This window comes from Anser cygnoides, chromosome 19 (assembly GCF_040182565.1).
Source record: "Anser cygnoides isolate HZ-2024a breed goose chromosome 19, Taihu_goose_T2T_genome, whole genome shotgun sequence".
Taxonomy (NCBI): Eukaryota; Metazoa; Chordata; class Aves; order Anseriformes; family Anatidae; genus Anser; species Anser cygnoides.
In genome coordinates this window covers 12,085,553-12,110,232 of record NC_089891.1, presented here as the reverse complement: position 1 = coordinate 12,110,232, position 24,680 = coordinate 12,085,553, and the positions used below count along the sequence as shown (strand labels likewise).

Genomic DNA, 24,680 nt, shown 5'->3' with positions numbered 1-24,680 from the left:
TGAGCCTTCCTCAGGGCCCTGACTTTGCAGGAGATGATTATTATTCACTGGGAGCAGCTCGCAGAAAACCAAACTTCATTGTAGCAAGGAGTAGCGAGGGAACGGCCAGTCTCAGGCTGGCTGCAGTGCTCGGGAACGCTTTTGCATTGCCCCGTGCAAAGAAACCAGCCTGCAGACTGTCAAGTCTGTGCAAGAAATATTAATTTGCCATTCCTCCAGGGAATGAGCTGCTCTTCACATTGTCAAAGTAGAGTTCAGAGAGCCATCAGAATTTCAGATGTTTTCTTCATCTGAGTAGCTCTCGCAGGACCTTTTGTGTCGCTCATGGGAAGAGGAGCGGCTTGTGGGATACAGATTTACAAATCGGGTGGGATTAGCACCGATGGGAAGCAGATAGCCGAGTCCTCAGGTACTGTTCGGTGTGAAATACTTCAGCTGTATGTTCTCATTGCATGCCAGTCCCAAACTTGCTTTTCCCTGCAGGCAGAACGCACAGAAAGCAGAGCTGTCTCCGGTCCAAGGCGCGCAGCAGCGCCGGTTCAGCTATTGGTCAGTTTTTGCTGCTGTGCTGGGTGGGGAGCGGACTGCATCTTCTCCGGGAGATCAAGGCTTAAAATCACTGCAGTGATTTTTAAAGGGGATTAGAAAGAGGTCCTGTCAAAACAGAAAGAGTAAATAAAAACATTAGCATTCATTTTCGCATCCCGCGTGGTTCTGGTCTTCGTGTACTCGGTGACCAGGCTGCGCGACCTCAGCCGGGTCCCTTCCTCGGGGCCACGGCGTGATGCTGGCTCTTAAATTGGACTAGGCGTTATGCATATGCAAACAAAATCAAAGTCATCGGCGATGAAATGCAATTTATTTTTGACATTCTTTGCTGAGAGAAATCATTTTGTAAATCTATACTGCAGGGTCCATTTAACTGGCTTTGAATCAGTCTGACTAATTACGGAGCTGTCTGCTTAAATTAACACCCCGTCCCCCTTGCTCGGCTCTTTGTTTGCATCTCCTGGCTATTTTTTTCATTTCAGTCCATTATACGAAATCAAGCTGCTGTTCCTCCTGCCGCCTCTGCTGCCTTCCATTATCCCACTGACTCCGGTGCTCAAGTTTTTACAAGGGGCTGTGTCGGATGTGTCACCCGATTGAATCAGTGTAATGAACAGCCCTAACGTAGGGGGGGTGCAGCAGAAGAAAGGAGCAGTCCTCCGAGCTCCAGCTCTGAGCCTTTGTAGAAATTCCCTCTGTTCTTTTCAAAGGCTGCTGAGCGAATGAGGAATTGCAATGGCGCAGTTCTGTTTTAAATTTGTTTTTCATGACGCTTAGATGTATAAAAAATGTCGCTGTTTTTTTTTCCTTCGTGACTGCGTCATGAGTGAGCTGGTTATCAGAAAAACTGGAAAAACTGATGGGTACCTTCTTGCTCCCCTTTTCTCCCCCTCTCCTTTTACTGTCTTTGAAGGGCTTTAAAGGAAATCAGACCACTCAGATTCCCATCGGTCCTTATGTAACTGCTAGCACTGGACCAAAAGTAGGAGGCAGAGCACCGAACAGACCTCAGATGGCATTACCTGGCTACCGCTTCAGTGGCTGGGACTGTTTTTTTCCTGCCGTAGCTCGTAGCACTGCATGTCTCCTGCTGTCTCTGCTTCCCCCACCCCCTTTTCTTTTCCTTGTAGGAGTAGCTTCCAGGAGGAATGTGGCAATTGCAGAAGTGAAACCCAAATGGTCAGAAGCCCAGAAAGGACAGACAAGTGTTGTATCACCATCCCTTAAGTTTGGGAGGCCTGACCCTCTGCTGAGCAGAGACTTACTTTATTGTGTGTTGACATTTTCAAACATGGATAAAGAAATTCTGAAAAAGATGATGACTTTTGCCAGTTGTGACCAAGGGCAAAGCCTGAGGTTGGATCAGCACTGTTCTGAGTCAGTTCTGTTAACCCCCTCCCCACTGTATTCACGTGTTCCTCAATGCAATACACTGTGAGCTCTGTCCCCTATAGCGTAAGCCACGTATGACAGATCAGTGCCCTTTGACTCTGCTGCATCTGGACAGTTGTTATTGCTTTCTGGGATCATCAACTTCATCATTTTTCCTGGGCAGGTTTAACATTGTCAAGCCCCGTGTCTCACCTGCACAGGAAAGGTTAGGATTAGCTGAAGGAGTCTGCTGTATAGGTAACCCCCAGCAAACGGGCGGCACTGGGGGGTACTGCCGTAAATACTTGGCTGTGAGATTTCTGCCTGAAACTCTGTAAGTAGATGCCCCTCGGAAAATTCTTTGGATGTCAGCTGAGTAGGAGAACCTTTGCTTTCCAGGCCAAATGAAGGGATGGAGCTAGATTACTTCCTTTGCGTTTTGCAGGATGCTTTGTCACCTGTTGGGGAATTTTTCTGAGAGAAGAAAGATTCAATTGTCTAATGCAGATAGCCGCATGGAAGTACAGCATGCAAGCTGCTGAAGTTTGTAACTGCACGCCACTTGCATTCTTCAGCCAAAGATCAAAACTGAATTCTGTCTATTTTCTGTCGGTTTCAGTATCAGGTTTAGCAGCTATGCAAGGTGCTTGTTGAACAAGGGCCCTTTCTTTGTAACTTAACATTTTATATTTAGATGCCTACAGAAACATGAAAGGAAATGCAGTAACAGCTTGATCTGTCATTTACCATTGATTGTGACTCATCTGAAATCCCTATTTTAGTTCCCTTTTTGTTAGTGCAACCACTTTAATATTGTCCAAATGGCTCAACTCCCAAAAGAGAGTGTTGCAACTATTAAACGTTATAAGGGTTAGAAGAAAGAATAACAAATTAAAGATTCACCTAAAAGCAGCAAAATGCAATGTTCACAGAATTCTGTCAGTTGTTACAAAAGCTTATTAATTTGATTTGTACTTTGAATCTGTCAGGCCCTTCTGCTGAAATACCAAGCTGCAGACATTCTTATTAAATAACAAATTGGCGATTGAGGAATTGATACAAACGTTGGTAGAAGAGGCTGAGTTAGACTTGCTGCTTCTCAAAGGTGCAGTTCTTAAAGCTTCATTTTAACATTTAGTAAACTTGTAGGATACACAGAATCCTGAACAGTCAAGCTGAGTATTAATCCTTAAAACAGCAATAAAACTAAGCGTCCGAATATAAGCCAGTAACTGTTTGTTGTTTTTTTTTTTAGCATTTAGTATTTTAGCTCAGGAACTCCACAGACACTATCTGGTCTTCCTTTTGGCCTTTTCAGATTATTTACTTCAAGGGCATAGAAAACCAGCAGTTCGAGGCCTATTTAGGTAGTCTTTATTTTGCTTTCTCCCACCCTCGTTCTACAAACCCTTGCAGAGTTCACAAAGAAAGACAAAATGCCCACGTCGAGTATTTCTGAGATCTTACCTTGATGTTTTCTTAGATGTTATTGTGATGTTCAGAGTTCTAATGAGTTTTCTCACATAAGATGAAAGACTTTGAGTTGATGGATTGTCATGTGCTCTGGGGCTTTGTTTTTTGTTGTTGTTGTTGTTTTTTACTATTTTAGGTGTGAGTTTCAACAGTGTTTATACCCAAATTTGGAGAGTACTCCTTCACCTAGCTGCGGACCCCTACCCTGATGTCTCCGACTTGGCTATGAAAGTTCTCAATAGTATTGCCTACAAGGTATGCTCTTCTGCGTGCGTGTCTGTGAGGCTTTTCTCTGTCAGCTCTTTTTATGGCTAGGCAAAGCATAGGTAGACTGAACTAAATAGGTCCATTGGAGGGCTCTGGTAAGTGATCCTAGTTCAGTCTGAATCTATTTCAGAAGGAACTTTTAATGTTTCAAATGGGGGAGGGCCTGGGGTTGTTTTAGGACATAAATTAGGTATGGGCCTTAGACAGTAGGTCTTGTTTAGAAGCCTACTTGTCTAGATCAGTCCCTGGGAGAAACCTTAAATATACTTCATTAAATTATCCGTTTGCAAACTGATTTAGATTATGCAAGTGGGACTGGCCTGCAGACTGAAGCCACAACGGCTCTCCAATCCAGGTGAACTAGTACATGTGAGTCAGCATGCAGACACCCCTGCCACTACTCACCTCTTCAACCCAGGCCTAATCCGCCTAAACCACCATCCTCATCACATTTCATCCTCCAAGGATGACAAGATGTCCCTGGAGGCTGCCATCACTGCTGATTCAGAATTGCCAGCTTGGGGAGCTGTAGCAGCACCCTCACTTTCCACCTGAAACGAGGCACCAGGCCACCCCAGAACATCTTCTCACCAACTGCCTTCCCCTTGTCCGCCCCAGTCGATGGTGTCAGAAAGCTATCTGAACGCAGTCCTCCCCACATGCTTGGATTCCACCTTTCTAGTTGCTCTAGCATCAATACCATGAGCCATTCCAATGCAAGATGACGTCTCTTACTGATGATTTCTAATGGATAATCCTAAATCTTCAGACTTAGGCTTCTGAGCTAAAGTTGCAGTAAGAGATGCCAGCATTGTGCACTGCCATTTTACTGCGTTAGAGACTTCTTGCTTTGAAATCTGATTTTTCTCTGGAGAAAATAGTTACTTATTTAAACTCTTCCATTTGTTTTAATAATACATGTCAGTGAGTTGGTAAAGTCTGTGTTTTGGGATAGAGAATAATTTTGAGAGTGGGGACAATGAGGTCTGGCCTTCCCTGGTGATACAGATGTACAGCAAATTACTGTCAGGCTGGAGATTCCAAACTAAGGTGAATAAAAAAAGGAAAAGTTAAAAGATTTCCATCTCTCTGTTCTAGGTGCATGAAGGTGTTTCAGCATTGTGTTTTGAAGGCTCTTTGCAAAATAAAGTGTTAGTCCAACTATGGGATTAAAAGGGTTACAAAGAGGAAATGGATGTGCTTTTCCTGCCTTAAACTGTTTTTTCAGAACTTACTCCCTTGCTCTAGTGGAAAGAGATGTATAAATATTAATAAAGATGCAGTTGTACCCTGCAGGTGTCTTCACTAGCACCACTGTAGTTCTGCTTAGCCATCAGGAATTTTGATCATTTGTCGTGATGTCCATAGGAATGTTATGACTGGTTTGATAAATTCTGTGTTGATCCTGACATGTCTGGATGTAAATATGTTGGTACAGAAAGGAGTCCAAAAGCTCGGGTGGACGGATATCACGCATCTCATGCTGTGCTACTCAGACAGCTGCTCTCTAAGGCAATGACTTCTCAAATGGTTTTGCAAAATGATAAAAGCATTCCTGTTTATGAAGACTTTTATTTGGGGACGCTTCAGTGAACAAAATTAACTTGTTCTTATTAGCCATATTTGTTCTGTGTTAGCCATAAGGTGCATAAGGAAAGCATCGAAACGTGCAATTTGTCCAGCACTTGGGGCAGATGCATACGTGGGGGCTTAACTGCTGCGCACTTGGTGGTGGTGTGCGTTTGCTGTTGCAAGTATTACCTGGCTTAGGTAGCTTCTAAAATGGTTTCTTTTTGTGAAATGTTATTAACAGCCCACCAAAATGGAAGTTAAGGCTTCAGACCGTGGGTTACGACCTGGCCTCTGCTCATTTCATCATGGACAAAGCTCCCGCTGTGAGCAGTGCTGCCAGGATTCACAGCCTGAAATCTGCCTGTCTCTGCTGCTGTGAGCTCAGATAGATTGTAGGAGTTGTCTGTCATGTAATGCAAATTATTAGCAATTAAATTTGTGTTACTTGTACACTGAAATCTTTCCTTGGTGTTAATGGAGTGTTGGTTAGACATCAATGGAGCAGCCTGAATGCTTGGCCACAGGCCCACTGCCCCTTCTGAGTAAAGCACATGCAAACAATGTGTTTCTATTTTGTTGTTTGCTTTAGTTTTGAATAGAAACTAAAGTTAATTTTCTTAAAATATATATGTTTACATAGAGAGACATACACAGTTTCAGCCTAGGTAAAGAACTCAGATATTCGGGGTTTCATCCTCTTGTTCTAGCTGATACAAAATTCAGGGAAAGAGAGGCTTCATTTCAGAACTTGGACAGCTGAGAGTTTCTTGTATTAACAAAACACTTGCAATTTGTATGGCATTGCCTGTTACTGTTGTTGTTTTTTTTAAGCTGAAAGACCTGAACAAATTAGCCATGGGCTTATGCTTCTGAATGGTATCAGAAGTACTCCATCTTCGTGTTTGGTTAACTAAGTATTTAGCCTCAAAATGTTGCCAAGCTCTGCGCTTTAAATCCTTATGATTTTAAAACATATTTTGAACCAGGCAGGTGTCAGTCATGCAACTCAGTTGCCCTGACGGGTGTTCAGACAACACATGGAGAGTGGCGTGGTATGAGAGCGTCAGAAATAAGCATTGCTACACGCTAAGACAGGGCCAGTACTGTGAGTTTGGTGACTGCAAAAGCTCAGGTTAAGAGTCTGAAATTATAAAATAGGTATTTGCAAGGCACTGTGTGAACTAAAACCAGAATTTTTGTTTTCAAATGAGGCAAGTTCTATTCAGTTGAACGGAGCCATGAATATAGATCTTTATGTACAGGAGAACTCCAGTGGTCTTTAAATAGGGCGATGTCTTTCTGAGCAGCTGGTGAGTAGGTTGCACAGACGTGCACGCTTCCTGGATTTGAAATGTGCAGTTTTATTTCATGGGCTCATTAGACATTGCTGGTTCTCATACAGATTGCTGCTGTGTTGTGATTTATATTTATGGTGCAGATTGGAAGGGTACAACTCTCCTTCCCAGCCTGATCTTTTAAAAAATCAGAACGTGTTTTTTGTCTGTACCAAAGCAAACAAACACGAAGGACCCAGTAAGCAATGCTGGCCTTTTAAGACTTTTTGAAATCAAAATTAATTAAGGAAAGTTTGCTTCCTCCCAGGTTGCTTCATTCAGCTGTTTTTAATGGAAGGCTTGAGGCCGAACTATCCCAGAAGTTACTCCTCCAACATCACTCCTTGGTACAGCCTTTTCTGAGTATGAGCAAGCAATTCTGATGATGTGCTCTCTCTCCCCCTGCCCCCATCCCCCTTTTTTTCTCTTTTCTTTACCTGGAGTCAATTTGAAAAATTATGGATTATCATTTCCCTTCCTGAAAAGAGATGATTTGACTGGCAGAGGAGCAAATCCCTGGGAAACGGGGAGCTGCAGCCTCAAGCAAAATATGCTGTCATGTCACTGAACTGCAGCCCTCACACGCTGCTCACTGCTTGCAGAAAAGAATATTTTTTCTGTTTTTTCCCAGGAAAAAGGAAGGCTGTCTGCCACATTCATCTCTGTCTACCCCTTCAACAAACTGTCTTTAGCTGACCTTGTCCCTCTGCTGTGAAACAAGGTGACCTGACCCATTTTGGGTGACAGAGACCGCAAGGATCTTAAAACCGAGCCTCCTATGACTAATTAAAACTAGTTATGAATAATAATCCGTGACTAGTTGCTAAATTGCTTCTGCTTTCCTCCCCTTCTCGTTGTGTGATCTCCGGTGCCAGCCCCGTGGGGCACCAGCTGCTCACCGGAGACCCCGCGGCAGGCCTGACTCACCGAGCTGAGTGGCCTTAGGGCCCTCCTCACCCCCGTACGGGGCGGAGGAAAAGAACACAAAATCAGTCTGTCTTTAGCAGGAGGCTGGCTCAGGGACCGGCCTGGCTAGCCAGAGGTCGTGGCATTTGCCTTATCAGCCACAGCCAGCCGGTGTTTGCCGTGGTGTGGGTGTGCGGTGCTGTGCCGGGCACCCGCTGCTGCCCCCGGAGCCAAACAAACCGTGGCCAGGAGGGCTCGAATCCTCTTGAAGGCCAGGGAGGGGAAAAACTCCTTGGGTCATTGGAGGAAAGAGGTGTAGGGTGTCTCAGAAGGCCTTTTGGCCCCACAAGGGGCAGGCGGGCTGTGGCTCAGGCACACACACCTCCCATTTCGCTCTGCAGCACTACGGTGGGCGTGAAGCGCGGAGGAAATGCTGCTGTTCGCACGTTGTTGCCCTGCCTCGTAAAGGCACGGACGTGTAGAAGGCCTGTTAGCTGCCTGGCTTCCAGGAGACCTCACATGCAGTTTTTTTCTTTCTGTATGCTCGGTGTTTCAGCAGCTGCTAGTCTTACCTTGCCTGGATTAGCTTCAGCTGGAAGCAAGCCCCGGTGTCGGCACCTCAGAGCCTTGCTCAGCTCTTGTGCTGTGGGACGCGGATTTTCTCTAACGCTTGAAGAGATGATAAAAGTCAGCCTGCCTGTGGGATAGCTGTAATTGTCCCTCCAGGTTTTTTATGCCAGTTTGGGGCTTCCCTTAAGTTATTTCAATATGTATAAAAATTCACAGAAGGCAGGGTGATGTGGAAGAGAAGGAGGGGAATCCACAGCAATGGAAGGTTTCTCCCTTGTCAGAGGGGAGGCTTGTTTGTGCAGCACAAGCAGCGTGCTCAGCCTGGAGAAATGAAAGATGGTGATGGAGCTGTCTGTTCACTCCGTTCTGCCTTTCCCTGGCTTGCATTTGAGGCCTTTCCTAGGAGAAAGGACAATAAATTTGTAAGGCTTTTGCAGAAAAAGGTCTCTTGTAGCAGGTGGGAGCGTGCCGTTTTGCAGGAGCCTGGCTGTATTCTGTAGAGCTCGGAGCAACCCAACCTTGCAAACCCCTTGCCTTCCTTATGAGAGCAGATGGGAGCTGGTGTTCCTGGAAAGGGCATCTTCTGATGACCTCCAGAAAAGCTTGGCTCTTGTTAGGAGAGGTGGAGAGGCAATGGGAGGCAGCTTTACGTAGCTGCCAGATTTATGAGAAGAGCTCGGACCCGAACACGAGACCTGGGTCAGAACGGGTGCTGGGGCTGGCGAATTACTGTTGCGGTAAGAAATGCAGCCCTCCATTGCGAGGGAGGAGAGGAAGCCTTGTTGCTGAAGGAGAGCCCCTGGGCTCAGTGTTTGAAAGTTCTGGTCCAGATCTTGGGCTGTGACTGATGCGAGGGAGAGGCTGATGTGTTAGTCAGTTATTTCCCCGTAAGCAACAGAAGGATACTTTCTGGTAAGTGTTGTCAGACTAAAAGAGTAGGAAAATCATCTTACAAGTTGGGAACTGTGCAGTGGCTTTTCATATGCATTTTTAAACACCCACAGACACTGACAGAGAGCTTAACTTCATTTAACCCCAGGTGTGCAATTGTATTGCATAATAAATAACTGCAGTTGGTATTTTGTACTCCTGGCTGTTCACAACTCTGTTGTGTTTTTTCCTCTAGGCAACAGTAAATGCTCGCCCCCAGCGCATCCTCGACACCTCCTCGCTGACGCAGTCTGCCCCTGCCAGCCCCACCAACAAGGGCATGCACATCCACCAAGTGGGGTAAGCTCAAGCACCGCTTTCGAGGGCTTTCGCCACAGTGGGGTTAGGCGCTCCCTGTCCCCACTTGAGCAGCCATCCCCATTAGCTGCAGCAGAGAGAATAAATTCGCAAAGGTCTCGGTAGCTTCTTGTTTTAGTGCTGGTAAGATGTTCAGAAACAAAGGCTCTGGGGAAAGGTGGGGTGTTTCTTCCTGTTATTCTTCTTAGGACAAAGAGTAACAAGCCACACTAATTAGCTGAAGATGAATTGAAAGGGAAATTTAAATGTTGCTGATTTTACTGACACTCTCTGGCCTGACCGGCGAGGTATCCAAATTTCCCATTGAAGTCTGATCTGTTTCTGCATGTTCAGCAGATAAAAGCCAGGGTTATCTGATGATCAGCGAGTGATGCCTAAACTCCAGCGAGATAATGGTACGAGCAACGCTAGGGCTTGAAAATCTGATTGCTTCCTAAAGCACGCTGTCCGAGAGAAAACACCTGGCTTAAGATCTAGCAGCTTCACAATCAGCGTGTACCAGGAATATTCACGGTTGTAAAGGAGAGCCCAGAACTGCACGGTGATGTTTTTAATGTCTTCTGATAGTATTATGCAACCGTGCAATAACAGAAATCTTATTTTACATGTAAATTAAAATACTTTCCCTTGGGCTGACAGGACTCCCAATCAGCACATTGAAATAAAATTGCTCATCAGTGTACCTTGGGTCACACACCGTTACCCATGGCTGCGTGACTGTTGGATCTACAGGTTCCCAGAATTTTGACTTTCTTAGCCTGAATCTGGAGCTGGCTCAGTCAAGATTCACTCTTGGGGGCTATATGTGTTTTGGAGGCGGAGGGGAAGGATTGTGTTTGGTTGGTTTTGTGTTCTTTAGTAGAGAAAACACAGCAGGGAAGTATAAATCTTGTAATAAAGAAACAAAGCAAAAAAGTAACCTAATTCACATGCAAGAGTAAAGGCAGTGGAACAGGTAGTGGTAATGTGGCTGGTGTTATCCTCTGCCCTCCATGTTCGGTGGGTCAGCAGTGTTTCTCCTGCGAGAGACCATTGATTTGCCTTCTGCTTGTAGAAAAGCAGGTTGATTCTCAAAGGTGGGACACATGTCAGGATTGCAGTTCGCTGAGACGTGCCAGGTTTCAGGAGGATACCTATCAGGGAGGTTCTGAAAATGAGGGCAAGTCTCATGTCCACTGCTATCTAAATGCTTTTACTCTTTTTCCATTTGTAGAGGGTCACCTCCAACCACTAGTACAAGCAGCTCCAGCTTGACAAATGATGTGACAAAACAACCGGTCAGTCGGGACATCACATCCGTGAGACCTGCCAATGTAGGCAACATGGGGGTTCAGTATACTCCCCACTCCCACCAATTCCCCAGAACAAGAAAAATGTTTGACAAAGGACCAGAACAGGTAAAGAGACTTTCCTTTCAGTTCTATTTCCTTGCTCCACTGGGTTTTGTTTCGCATTCTGTTCTTTGTGTTTTATTTCTGCATATCTTTTCTTCTAGCTTCTAGCTCCTTCTTACACCAGGTTAGCTTCCTCTACCCAGGAAAATAAAAATTGATTATTTTTTTCTTCAGAGTAAATTTTGTTTTATGGCTTTGATAGGGCATTACTCACTTCTGCTGCCACCGAGTAGTGTTTAATCTGAGTTGATTGTTTATTCTTTCATAAACATTTGTCTGCCTGAGTGATAATGCACAGCCAGATCTGTGACCGTCAGATGCTTTTTCTCCAGCCTCAGCAAAGCAGGAATAGAGGATGATAAAGGGGAGATTCCTCTTCCTTTACCATACAGATCAACGTTCCTCTTGAGATACTGGTAGATGCCCTTGCGCCAGAATATTCCCCTTCATTACAGCAGTCCTGACCCCACTCCGTGCTTGGCAGCCCCTCTTCCCTGTGCACAAGGGCAGGTGTAAGCTCAGACTAGCACTAGGAAGACCAAAGCTTATTACAGGTCACTCTGCTGGAAGACAGCTGATAGCCGAGAGCTGCAGGAGCCTCTGGGAGGAACTGCAGTGGCTCCTTTTTCAGCACGCGGGCCAACGGGGGGGTTGCATCCATTTTAGCATTGCGAAGACAGTCATCGGGTACTGGGCATTTTTCCACTTACAGAAGCATGAAGGGCTGATGTGCTGCCAAGTAGAGCAGTCCTGTAGCATGCACAAAGGAGTCTGAATGTCACCTTCAGATGACTTCAGATGACTCATCTCAGATGAGTATGGTTGAGTCCAAGCACACTCGTGTGCTTGTGGCCACCACTCAGAGGCAGAGACTGTACTTACCGATGGGCAGTGTTCAGGATTCAGCCATCTGGCAGTAGTTGTGTGTTTACCTCTCTCTCAGAGCATTTCCAGGATTTTTCTGGTGCTTGCTCTGTGAGAGGAAACTGGAAAAGGCAGCAGGTGTGCTCTGCTGTGTCCTAATGCACAAAGCCTGGTGGAGGGGGGACATTGAGCCTCCGTTTCCCCTTCCTGGAACTATAGAAGGGAAAGATGCTCCCATCTGAAGTGGTAAGGGGTGTGAATTGCAATCCACAGGCCAAGTGGGCAGCACAGATTTCAAATGATCTGACTACTGAGAAGTAACACTTCTTTCCTTAAACTGGCATTTCTGCCTTTCTTTAACGAGCAATCTCACAGAAGCTTCTAGAGGCGCAGAGTCGATACTTCTGTGATTACAAGAAAAAACTTGTGGAAGCCTTGGTAGGAACACCTTCAGTTCTAAGGGGTTTGGCAGCAGTAGTCGGGATCATAGCTCTGAAGGAACCTGGGTGAAGGGAGTGATACTTCCATTTTCTTTTTGGATGTCTTATGCTTTATAACAGACATTTAATGCATATATGCCCTTGATCTGAAGCTGGGTGCTGTGGTGCTTCATCCTGAATCATCTTCGCTGCGCCACGGTTTCTCATGCCACATTCTTGGGAGATCATGAGAAAACTTGTCCCGGGACTTCATTTTTTGATACACTAATGCTTCAGCCCTGATTTATGTGGTAGCCTGATTATGTTGTGTGCTGTGCAGATGAGGTAGTTTGTGCATTCTGAACAGTTAATGTGATGACAGTGATCTTAAAGCTACGTAGAAAATTTCATATCCTTGGCAATGTGTTTGAGCTTTTTTTTTCTGCCCAGGGATCTGTCAAAGGCGATGGGGATATTATTGTGTATACATTTTGCCCATGTGAGTGGGATGAACATGAGATAACATCCTGTTCTCTTTCTGAACAGACTACTGATGATGCGGATGATACCGTTGGACACAAAAGTTTCATTTCAGCCACAGTGCAGACGGGGTTTTGTGACTGGAGTGCGAAGTATTTTGCTCAGCCAGTCATGAAGGTAATCCTTTCTGGGCATGCTTTCTGAATCGTGGCCCTGCAGCTCTGGAAAGGTTGGGGTGCTGGTGTCCTTACTGTAGGCTGCTGGCTTAATCTATCTGCCTTCCTTTTCTCTTCAGTCTGGGGAGGGAAAGGAATGTGGTGAGCTGCATGGCCAGTCCCTATCAGAGGTAGCTAGAACAGGCAGTGACAGACGGGACAGCAATGTACTACTAGGGAAAGAGCCCAGGGCTAAAACCCTACGCCCGTGGAATATATTCAAGAACAAATGTAAAAACAAGGAGAGATTTTGTTGCAGGTTGCGTTACAGAGTTGCTTCATTTTAGACATTACGCTCGTCTTTCTATTGAAAATGGTATTAAGTTAAAAAAAATTCTCTGATTTTTTGGGTGGCATAAATACTGATTCCTTTACCTTAGAAGGGAGAATATGATAGTTATTGGAAGTCTGCATGACTGTCTGAGAAAAACTTTAGAAGCATCATTATTCTTTTTAAAGTTTAAAAAAAATACTATTACAGCCAAGAATGAGGGTGGTAATGACAAATCTCCACTGAGATCTCTTTCGAAGTGAGTGTGTTCTGATAACTCTAAGGTGGTTTTATGTGAAGTGAGAGATACACTAAAGCCTTGTTCTAGGAAAAAAACCAAAACAATAAAACAAAACAGAGCTCTTCAGAGATGAGCAAAGATCGTCAATGACTGGAAACAGAAACTTAAATTCCCAGAATCTTTTAGCCAAAGATCAGGTTTCAATCTTAAGTATGAAATCAGAACAAGCAGTAAATCTTGCCTTATTATAAGTAAATACAGTGGAACAGACCTGCAGGTACCTTGGGATTCAAGCAGCACAAACTGTAACCAAACTTTCAGCTTAATTTTTTGGAGGTGTTGCAATTTATGTGAAAAATGATGCACAGTCTGTATTAATGCCACTACCTGAGCAACTCAGCAGTGGATGTTTATATGCAGCCACTGATATTTAAATCTTCAGAATATACAAAGAAATTGTACGTTTTATGTGCTGTCTCATCGAAGAATTGCCACTGAGCCATCTGTTACTGCTCCTTCCAGCCTTTGGGTATGTAAATAGTTTGGTGATGAGGTGAGGTAATTGCCCCCAAGTTTGAGGATAGCCGAAAATGATAACATGGCAGCCAGGTCTCTGTAGCTTCAATTTCTTTAGAGAAACACCAGAAGGAAAGACTAGATGGTAAAGCGATTGCCTGATACTTCCTCAGCTGCTACTGAAATTCACTTTCTTCTGATACCATTAGCAGAATAATTCATTAGAAAATACATCTGGCCTGTGGGGCTCGGTCAAGCTTTCCGCTAGGGTTTTCTCTCATCAAGATGAGTTTTGGTGTCTTTATTCAAGTCCAGAAAAGAGTACAAGAAAAGGAGGAGGATGTTGTTCCGTCTCTTAGTTCTTATTAAAAACATTTGTCTACTTTCTAAGGAAAAAGAGGGGTGTCTTTATTAATACGGTAAATCATGGTTGACAGCCAACCAAAATGCAGTCTCAATGCGTAGATGGGGAGCTGTGTGTGTAGATTTAGTACTTCGTGTGCATAAAATTGAGAAAATTACTTTGGGGGAGGAAAGAAAACATATGGAGCGTTCCCATACAAGCCAGGGAGGGGGAATCACGGCGATGGAAACTGCGGGCTTCCCTGCTCCACAGTGAGCCCCGACCAGCTCCGTGCGTCACCGTGAGAATTCAGATGCCCCGGACTACATCTGCATGCCTGCCACGTGTGCAGCGATCTGTCTCTTCAGCTTTCACTACAGCAGCAGGAGTAGTAGCATATGTGACATGAAAGGGTCTCTTAGTTTGCGTAACTGTTTTCGGTTGGTAACATTCATTGCCTTGGGTTGTGCGTTCCGAGCACAGGCTGTCCTCAACAACAACGTTTTAGGTAAAGTTCGAGCAAAAGTAAAGCTGTGTTTTCTGGTGAAGCAAGGAAGAGAATTGATTTCCCCATTACTTTTGTAAAGCAGCTTTAAGAGGCCAAGTACAGTTCTTCCTGCTGAAAACCTTGCACGTTACGCTGACTGATAGTGAAATGTGTGCAACTTTGTAATTAGAGTGGGTGGTGTGTGTGCAAGGGACAGGGAGAAGTCCCTCTGCTAGAGCTTTCTTTGTCATTTCTTGATTGCTGCTTATGTAATCAGGCAGGACTGGCCATCCAGTAACTCGTATGCTGGCTGAATTTCCATGGAGTGCTCCTTTCCTAGAATCTGTTCCCGCAGCAATAAGGAACAAATAGCCCTGGCTTGTGGCTGCTGTCTTTGGGGAACTTTAGCCTCATGAAAAAGGCAAAGAGTAAAGTCTACCGAGTCCTGATGGAAAAAGATGACACTGATGTTCAATTTCAATGCTTCATTTGGAGATGCTGCCTCCCATCGTAAACAGGGAAAGACAAGACAACTATTCCTGTAATGAATAAACATAAAATGACTGTGAGTGCATCTTAGTCATATTTAATTTATGAATTTAGTTTTGCTTCATAGACCTTGCTCTGAGAATGCTTTCACTGGAAAGATTGAGGGATTAATTTCCAGTGTAAATCACTGGCTGAGTTTCAAGCCATGATACCAATTTTGATTTATTGATTATCTAATCAAATAAATGGAGAAAGAAAATACTGCATTGTAAATTCTCAGTGTGCCAGGAAAAACAAATACCTACCGCAGCTCCGATTGCTACAGAAGTCGTTCCTCTTCCTAAAAGCCCTTGTGGCAAAAGGCTGTTCTGCTAACCACAGGCGGCCCTGGACCGAGCGGCACAGGAAAGCCTTGTTGCCAGCTGTCAGGAAGCCCTGAGTCAAGGGGAGCGGGAGCCAGCATCTGTTATTTCCAGGACTGGCAGAACATGCAGGCAGGAGCTGGTAAGGAGCCTGGAAGGTGAGAATTACATAAGAAATCCTTCCTGAAAAATCCCAGCCTTCGCTTCAGCGCTCTTACTGCTCTATGTCTTGGCCATCGTTCAAAGTCCTGCTAGAGAGGCGAGCCTTCCTTGCAATTGCTGCAGTCACCTTAAGCAGGGAAAAGCTGCGTTTACTGCTGAAGCGATCTGCTGAATTTTCCCTGCTCCCCTCCCAGCACTGACTTCCATACTGAGAGGGAGAGACAAAGCGTTAAAAACAAACAAACAAACAAAAACTTTGTTAGCCCTCAGATGACACTGCTTGGTGGGAGGTTTCAGAGTCGTATGGGTTTGTGTCTGGGTGGCAGCTCAGAGATGTTGGGAGTCGGTGGCGTGGCGCGATCCTCATGGCAGCGCTGTTTGTGCCTCCCACGTACCTCGGGGAGCTCTGCTTAGAGGAGAGCTGAGCAACAGCCAGAACCAGGCTGTTGTTTACTAAAATGACTTTCTAATGCTTAAATACAAGGTGGAGGGGAGGGGAGACGGAGACATGAATAATGAGCCTAAACAGCTAGCTCTTTTGAATAATTTCTGCTTTTCCAGCCAGCAGCAGCTGGGCTGGAGGTCACTGCTCTCCGTTACACACGCGTCCTGCGCGGCTTTGCCACAACAAGTTCCCCTGTGGCTGTTCTGTGGGGTTCATATTCTCATAGATCATGGCACAGTCCTGACAAGATCATGCATGGGAACGGGAGGAAAGATTTACCTGCATGCTCCAACTCTTCCTGCTCGCTGCAGTGCTGGTCTAAGGGCATGCTAAGGGCCGTCTGCTCCGCTGCTTGCAGGTGTTACGCAGGACACGGCAGGCAAGCCTTTCTGGAACGGAAAGCCCAGTGCTGCCACCAAAACCCCTTCACCAGTTTCCAGCAGCTGCTGTGGCAGACGCTGCCCTAGCGAGGGGCGCGTCTGGGACCGGGCAGCGCAGCGCTCGCTGCTCTCGGAGCGTGGCCTGGCAGCCCCGGCCTGCACCTCTGCCTTTCTGCACTGCTGCTCCTGTTTCTGGGAGCCCGCAGGCTGTCTCCCTCCCATCAGAGGATTTCACAGCGTGGACATTTGCACTGGGTGTGCTTCTGTTTGTGTCGGAGGCTGGTCTTGCAGCCCACTGATGCTGTGGTGCGCAGGCTTAGTGCTCCGGGAGCCACGTGCTGGGAGATCCCGTTATTGGAGGAATTGTTACTACTGAAATCAGATGATAAAGACAGCTTCCAGCTCAGTCTCCTCAGAAAAGTTCTTTTTCTCCACCCAGCAGCTTCTTTAAGCTGATATTCTTTATCTGCTAGAAAATGGAAGAGTTCCGTGCTCAGCTGCACAGCTGTTTCTTAGCCCTAAGCTGGGAAAGCTGCTGAGTGCCTCTGGGAAGATTTGCCATTCTGTTCATGCCCTCCTCTTCCTCTGGCCTTTTAGGTCTGCCTTTAATTTATTCCCAGAGAAGCCAGATTTTCATTAAGGTGTAGGTGTAATCTCGCTACTCTCGAATCTCCTTTGATGTATTTTATCTTAGGTTTGTTTATTGCTTTACATTATTGGTCATTTGTCATCGCCTTTCTAATAAATCTCGTATTCTTGAAAAACTGAAATAGCAGTACTTTTTTTTTTTTCTAGCAGGTACGGTAGGTTTCTTATCTTAAAGAGGCAGCAATTCAGCTCAGTACTAGTTGTTTTCTAAAGCATAGTACATTTTGAAGATAGTACATATAATAGTGGCAGATGATTTAAGTGCTTTCTTGTTCAGGAAAAAAGTGCGTGTTTGTGGGGAAGAGGGAAGGAGCAAAAGACTTGGTCTTTTATGTCTCCTTTCTCCAAGACTTACTCCTTTTGGAACAGACATCATCAAAGGAAGCTAGCTCATCTTCTTAATTGATCCAAGGATGTTTCTAGAGCAGTGACATTACTAGTCCTAGAGATTTTTTTTAAGCATTAAAAAAAAAGACCTGTTATATCTTCTGCAATAGTTTTGGGGATGAAATCATGTGAGTTTATTCCTTTTGATCCTGTACTTTGGCTAAGGACACAAATAGCCATGATCTCGGTGCAGCATCTTGACTTACCTTGCCTGCCAAGGCCCTGGCAGGAGCTGCCGGGGGTGCCGCTGCCTGCAGAATCCAGCCCCAGCTCTTCTGGCTCGAGGACAGATTTTGCAGGAAAGCCGTGTTAGCAGGCAGAAGCCTGGAGCTATGGAGTGTGAATAAATATAATAAAATAGGTCAGAATGGTTGTATACTGCTCAGGGCCTCTATCCAATTTCAGGTGGAAGAGTGTGTGTAATCAAGCCCAGATCACACAGAGGAATCATTTTCTTGCAAACAGTTCTGGTATGGGAAACTAAAACAGTTGTCGTTACTAGTAAATGTGATGTTGGTAACTTGAGCATCTCAGGGATTCAACAGTAAAGCAATGCATTTTTTGGCCTGCAGCAGTCTGTTAGTAATGAAAGATTTTAAGATGTGTTCCTAGCTTTCTGTCTGCATCAAAGCCGTGTTCCCTCTTTCATCTCAGGATTGCTATGTGATGCTTTCAGCTGAAAAGTTTTATGCAGAGTAATCTGTATTGCACTGAAATTAGACTCTCAACTCCTTCCCTCCCCAAGCAGTGTAATGACTGTGCAGCAGGAGGGGGTTCCTCGCCAACCCATCCTGTGTGCTACGGCGGCAGATGAATGATTTGAATGCGCGTAGCTCTTCAGAAACTCCCTGTCATTCACTGCGGAGAAATGCCTGTGGCTTAAAAACAAAACAAAATATAGGGCAGCGAAAGGAAAAGGGAAGATTTTACAGATGATGGGAAGGTTTAGATCAGAAAGATGCTTAAGTATTTAAAAGCGTAAGATCCCACGAGCTCCTCCACTTACTGCCTGGAGATGCTAAAAATATTTTTTTTGGTCTGACATGCATGCATACGAACCTTTATTAAAAGTAATACGTGGAGCTTTGATTTACTGTTGTTTTGTTTTGTGAACGTATTGATATACTGAAAGATCCCAGAAGAACATGACTTGGAGAGCCAGATTCGCAAAGAGAGAGAGTGGCGGTTTCTGCGCAACGCTCGGGTCAGGAAGCAAGCCCAGAAGATCATCCAGAAGGGTGAGCTTCCCTCTTTCCCGTGCTGCAGGTAGCTTCCTGGGGCTCCTAGCGTAATTCCCATTAATAATGCCTTCACAAGGCAGTGGTTGGGCCAGAATTCTTTTAACGTGGGAATTTATTCCGAGTCACCCCCTGGAGTGCCCTCAGGAGCCTGCGGACCTAAACGATTCCTGCCTGGTGCCTCGAGGGGCGCGGGCTGGGCAGTGGCAGCAGCGCGAGCTCCCCGCATCCTCCCTGGAGGGTTCCCAGGGGGCAGAGCCGTTCGGGTGCCTGGTGGTCCTCCCCTGGGACGCCAGCTGAGGCACACGGAGCTGGAAAAGCAATTTTGCTGAACGAAGTGCTGCTCGAGGCTCAGCCTGCTGGGGGAACCTCGTTCTCCGGAGGTTTGCAGGGCTCAGGTCAGCACAGTGGGCAGCGTAATGTCGCGAAACTGCAGCATATCATAAACCAGAATAGTAAGGAAATGAAACGGGAGCCCAGCAAATGGCTTGGGGGATCTTTCTGAGTACAAAAAAGAGGATAGTTTGTGCTTGCCTGAAGAAGTTAAATTTTTTTTCTAGACAGCGTTCACATTTGGTTGCTTGACCTGAGCAACTGCGATGCCAGTATTCATTTTAAAAAATGAAATTTGGAAATAGTAAAAAGAATTAAGATAGACTTAGAATCCTTTAATGAAAATTAGATTAAATGGATGCGTTTTGAAACTAACTAGAACTGAGTAAATGTCTCTTGAGCTTGCAGTTTTGTGTGATGAATTCATGGTGTGCCAAAAATGCAGTTTCAGGGATCCTAAAACTGTGAATCACAAACTGTTCTGAAGAGGGGGAGGGTAAGGTATTTAGCTATCATTTTAATGTCTTGGTGGAAAATATATTTTTCATTTGGAAATTAACCTAGCGTCTAAAAGAACTGAAGCAAAAGATTAAATAAATAATTTGCAAGCTAAATTGAAATACTTTTAAGTTGAATAAAGTCAGTTTGTTTTGTTTTATTTTTGGAAAAAAAAAAAGGTGGGGGGGGGGTCCAACACAAGCTAGTATTTCTTCGGACTTGGTTGGGCTTGCTCTGTTCTCTTCGGCGACCAAAATAAAGGATCCCCATGATCTGTCCCCACCGCTTTCAGTTCGTACCTTAAGCTAGGCCACGAGACAACGTGGAGGAGGCAGCGCTGTTGGGTACCGGGAGGCCGAGAAGGCTCCTGCAGGAGGAGGGTGGTGGTGGGCCCTGGTGAGGAGCCCCCGGGAGCAGGAGAGGGCTGGGGGCTGGGGGCTGAGCCTCCTCCGTCCCTGGGGAGCTCCCAGGCGCTGAGCCCTGGCTGCCTCCTGTCCCCTCAGGTATTTCCCGGCTGGACGATCAGATCTTCCTCAACAGGAACCCCGGCGTCCCCTCCGTGGTGAAGTTCCACCCCTTCACGCCCTGCATCGCGGTAGCCGACAAAGACAGCATCTGGTGAGAGCTGCTGGAGAGTTCTGGCAGGCCACGGCAGAACGTGTGCGGCCTGTGGTTACGTGGCACGTGCAGTGTGCGTGGGTTATCTCGGGGAGGGGTTGTGGTCTGTTGTTCTTTTCCCCGCTCCCTTCCGGGGCCAGCCTTCCCTTTCGGAGGGCAGGGAGACGGGGCCGAAGTCCTGGGGGTCAGTGGTGCAGTCGTCAGCGTTGCACCGGGTCCTTTTCTACGGGAGGTGCTGGGCAGGAGGGCTGCACGTGAGTCCTGACAGAGTTATAGCCCTTACCAACAACTGGGCTTTTATTCTATTTCTTTTGCAGAAGGTGGACCTCTGTTACTAATAAAATGATGCTGAATACTGAAGGAGGAAAACAAATAGAATTGCTATGCAACGTGGACACTTTTTAGTTTAGCTGCTATGAGTAGATCTCTTCTATAGCTTGCACAGAGAACCAAGAACTGACCTGATATTTTTTCTTCCCACAGTTTTTGGGACTGGGAGAAAGGAGAAAAGCTGGACTATTTCCACAACGGGAATCCTCGGTACACCAGAATCACAGCGATGGAGTACCTGAATGGACAGGACTGCTCCTTGCTGCTCACTGCCACAGGTAGGTGATGCATGTTCCCGTGCATCGTGGCAGAATTCAGGTCTGTGTGAGCTGTTCTGGACCTCTTGCTCTCCCCACTTTGAATGTGGCCCAATTCAGCCCTTCCCCTCCACTGTGGCTTGCCTGTGTGGTCTCAACTGAGGAGGCACTTCCAGGATCAAACATGAAAATTGCTTCTGGCAATACTGAAATATCTGAGCCACTTAAGTAAGTGCCGCAAATGCTCTCAATTAACTGAAAAATCAAACACTTGCTGAAACCATTTCCCATCACAGCTCTATTTGTTACGACATTTTGAGTCTCCACCTATCACTGCAAAGTCATGGTAAGCTCCTACACAACAGCTCACGCAATGTGCTTTTAGTCGGTTAAAAGCTGCTGCCCAGGGCTGAAGCAGAAATCATGCTGCAATCAACATATAAGAAATCAGATTTTGTTACTTGTGCTGTTTTAAGTCTAGAGCAGACAGGGCTTATTTTAAGCTCTCAAACAGTTCTGAGCTTCTGGGTGAGTCTCTCTAGTCCTTATATCTCACCCAGGGGACAAAGTTCTCTAGAATGCCCCGTTGCATCATGTAAGGTAGCGTGAAGAGCTCTTTTCCATTCATTGGTCTGTAAAGCTGTGAGTAAGATACGCTTCTCTCCCAAGGAACCATTCTAAACCTGTCAGTCTAAGTGTTTTCAATAGCTTTTCAGACTTCATGCTGAAACGTACAGGTTGGGTATAATTAAGAGAGGTGGAAGAGGATTTGAGAGGGCCTTTAGGACATTTTTCTTTCAATGTATTGATTCTTAGCACAAAAGTTTCACAGGTGGGGAACAAATTGAAAAAAATACATCATGTTCTTGAAAGATTTGCTGCTGATGGGCTGGGCTTTGATTCAGCTTCTTCTGCGGGGTTGTATTTTGTATTTAGGAGGGTATTTTTGTGGAACTTAGTACCAGTAGCAAGGAGGACAGAGAAAAGTCCTAGTTAAAATGTATTGGTCAAAGACATAGAGCAACATCTAATGTCAGGTGTTGTTTGTGGGAAGGAGAAAAGCTCTTCCAGAACAGTTCCCCGTGGAACAATCCTTTAGACTTTATGGATGTAAGATTAAAGAAAAAACAACTCTAATAAAAAGTATTAAATTCAAGCGACACTCTCAGTTTTGGAGTTTGTATGACTCCAATTCTGCTTCTCTTCTTCTCTGTATTGTGCACGAGTAACTATGAGGGTGGCATCAGCGGTGGCATTGCATTGTGTTCTCTTTTCTGTGCTTCCCAAGATGATGGTGCCATCAGAGTATGGAAGAACTTTGCAGACCTGGAAAAGAACCCAGAGATGGTAACTGCTTGGCAGGGGCTGTCAGACATGCTGCCAACTACACGAGGTAGGTCCCCACTAAGATTTCTTGTGGGAGGTGGGGCGGAGGGGTTAAAAACGATTTGTGATGTTAGGGCTTTTTCTAGGGATGGGTAGAGTAAAATGGGTTTCTCAACCTCAGCCACCAGTAACATCCTTGTTTAACAGTCTCTGCCTTTCTGGAATGGCCTTAGGCCAAGTCTTGGTGAGGAATTACTTTTCCAGTTCTCACAAAACGAACCAACAAAACTAAAAGCCCAACACAACAACATCACATACGTGCTGAAAAACAACCAGAGCAGCCTCTTGCTGGGGAGCAAAAGGGCACAAAGTTCTTGTCCTTCACAAGCTTCACAGCAGCTGTGTTGGCCAAGCGTTCCTCTAGGCTGTTCCTAAGGAGAGAGCTGTAGAACAACGGTGGAACTGGGCACTGTCCTGCTCTGCGCTCATGGTGGTCGGAGGTTACTCCTTCCCTGTCGGTGGGATAGTGGCTCACATACTGCCTCTTTCTTTCTGATGGGCTGCTCAGCCTTTGCACAGCTTTGCATGTCGCACCTCTGACTTCATTTAGCTCAATTTTAGCACTTAATCTCCACTGCTCATTGTGGGTCAGGAGGTGGCAAGAGAACATGCAATCTAGATCTGACGCATACGGGACAGCACAGTTAAACATTGACCAGCTTTGAATGTTAGGAAACGTAGAAAAAGGTGTAAAAAGGGGCACTGGTGTCCAGCCATACACAGGATGAAACCAAAAGACTAGTTTAGGTAACCCTGAAGTCTGTTTTCAAAGACGTTAAAGGAGGTGGACGTTTTGTCCTCCTGAGACCTGATAATGTACTGATGCTCTAATGGTGATTCTCTGTCACTTGAATATTTTTAATCAAGGCTACAAGTTTTACTAGGTGCACTGTCGTTCAATCAGTGCTTGTGGGATTGATGCAGGAATTGCTGGGTGAGGTTCTCTGGCTTGTGCTGTGCAGGAGGTCAGATGAGATGACCATCATCATTCATTCTGACCTTAAAATCTGACAGTTCTCATTTTGGAGCCTGCGGGGCTCATCACAGGAGTCTGACACAGCTCTTTTAGCTATTCATTGGATTTTACCAGTGCTGCCTTGTTGAGCTCCTATTTGTTGTGTTTTCCTTAATACCTCATGGTCCATCTCTGGTGTTTTAGCAAAGAGGAACTGCATTTGAGGTAATGTTAGGCTTTGTGCCTTGCTGAAATATGTGCACAAAACTGATTAGAAGCTGCTGGAAGTTTGCAGCATACTGTGAAAATTGCCGTGGTCAAAACCTGCTCTTTGCAGCGATGTCAATAAAAGTAGGACGAAAGCAGTGGTAACGCACAGTGCATTCCTCCTTAGGCAGAGAGGAAAGCAATCAGTAGTCATCTCAGGTTGCCCTTTGTAGCGTTCAGTTGGTGAGTATTGCTTTCTTGTCAACTTCGGTTTTCGTGAAGGGCGTTGGTTAACGTTTGCCATGCCTGGGTTCAGGATCTTGCTTCCTTGGTGCTGGTAATGGACTCACCCAAACAGCCGATGTCCGGGAATTCCCCCCGACTGCTCTTAGCACATCACCGGCTTCTTGCTGCATCATCACTTGTGGTCAGGGAAGATGCTGACAGCTGTAGACCAAACCTTCAGGCTAATTCCTTTTCCTGCCTTACTTTCTACGTGCACCTTACAGAGGCATAGCATTTGCTGATCTTACCTTACTTTCTACAGGGCTTTAATGTAGAAGAAAGGGTTGTACCAGAGCATCAATGTTTGATGTTGCAAAATAGGTTACCAGCTGAGGCAAGAGCTGATTTAGCTGTAAGAGTTGAATGGTTACACTTGCCAAAACAAGTGTGTTGAAACTTTTAAAGCTGTTCTCTTTCAAATGTTTTTTGCCCTTTTCCTTCTGGTAAGGTCTTAGGAAGTCTGGGCCCTGTTTTCTTTGCCTTTCACCTTCAGAACAATAGAATTAGGTTCAGAAGAAGAAAAGGGCAGGTTTTTTTGTGGAGAGAGAAATAACTGTGCTCACTTCAAAAGAGCTATGTAGACCAAGTCCCCTTGGAAATGAGACGCTCCATTGAACAGTCATCTTTTGCTGCCAAGCCCACAGTTGTGGTCCAGCACTGGCTCATAAAACTGAGGATGCATCTTTGAAGCTGCAGAGCTCAGGAGTTTTAATGGGGTTTGTTTGCTCTCAATATTGATTTCCTTCTCTCTTCTCCCATCCTTTTCTCCCATGTTATGCTCATTTCTGAATTTAATAATCTTCTCGCAACCTGAATACTGACTTTTCTAGGCAGTTGTCCCTCTTATAAAAGGAGGGAGGGATATACAAAGCCCAAGCACATCCTCTGGAAGCTTGAAAAGCGTCACTGGGTTGTCAAAGTAATGGGAAGTGGACAATAACAGACGCTAAGGGGCTGCTGGGTATGGGGGAGTGATCCAAAGTGAGGTACAAAACCTAAACTTACTCTCTTTGGGCCTTGCTTGTGTCACGCAGCTCAAGGTAAGAGAAATGAGCTAATGCAGCGAAGTGAGTGTTAACCCCCGTCTGCACTGCGGGGCTCGCCCAGAAGCAGCTTGGGCCCAGTTCATTGCGCTTTAGTTGACCTGAGACTCAGACCCAGGGAGGGGGAGCCTTTAATA

At 45.6% G+C, this 24,680-nt stretch overlaps 1 protein-coding gene across 2 annotated transcripts in view; it reads left to right on the top strand.

Moving 5' to 3' along the window:
• Positions 1–24,680, top strand: part of RPTOR (regulatory associated protein of MTOR complex 1) — a 146,155-nt gene that overhangs the window by 102,117 nt on the left and 19,358 nt on the right. For both annotated transcript variants that reach the window (XM_013197940.3, XM_048050273.2), the window contains exons 21-28: positions 3,530–3,648; positions 9,169–9,272; positions 10,504–10,687; positions 12,514–12,624; positions 18,526–18,631; positions 19,966–20,080; positions 20,564–20,688; positions 21,956–22,060. In XM_013197940.3, coding sequence (XP_013053394.2) covers positions 3,530–3,648; positions 9,169–9,272; positions 10,504–10,687; positions 12,514–12,624; positions 18,526–18,631; positions 19,966–20,080; positions 20,564–20,688; positions 21,956–22,060 — 969 coding nt within the window. The remainder of the gene's footprint in view (positions 1–3,529; positions 3,649–9,168; positions 9,273–10,503; positions 10,688–12,513; positions 12,625–18,525; positions 18,632–19,965; positions 20,081–20,563; positions 20,689–21,955; positions 22,061–24,680) is intronic.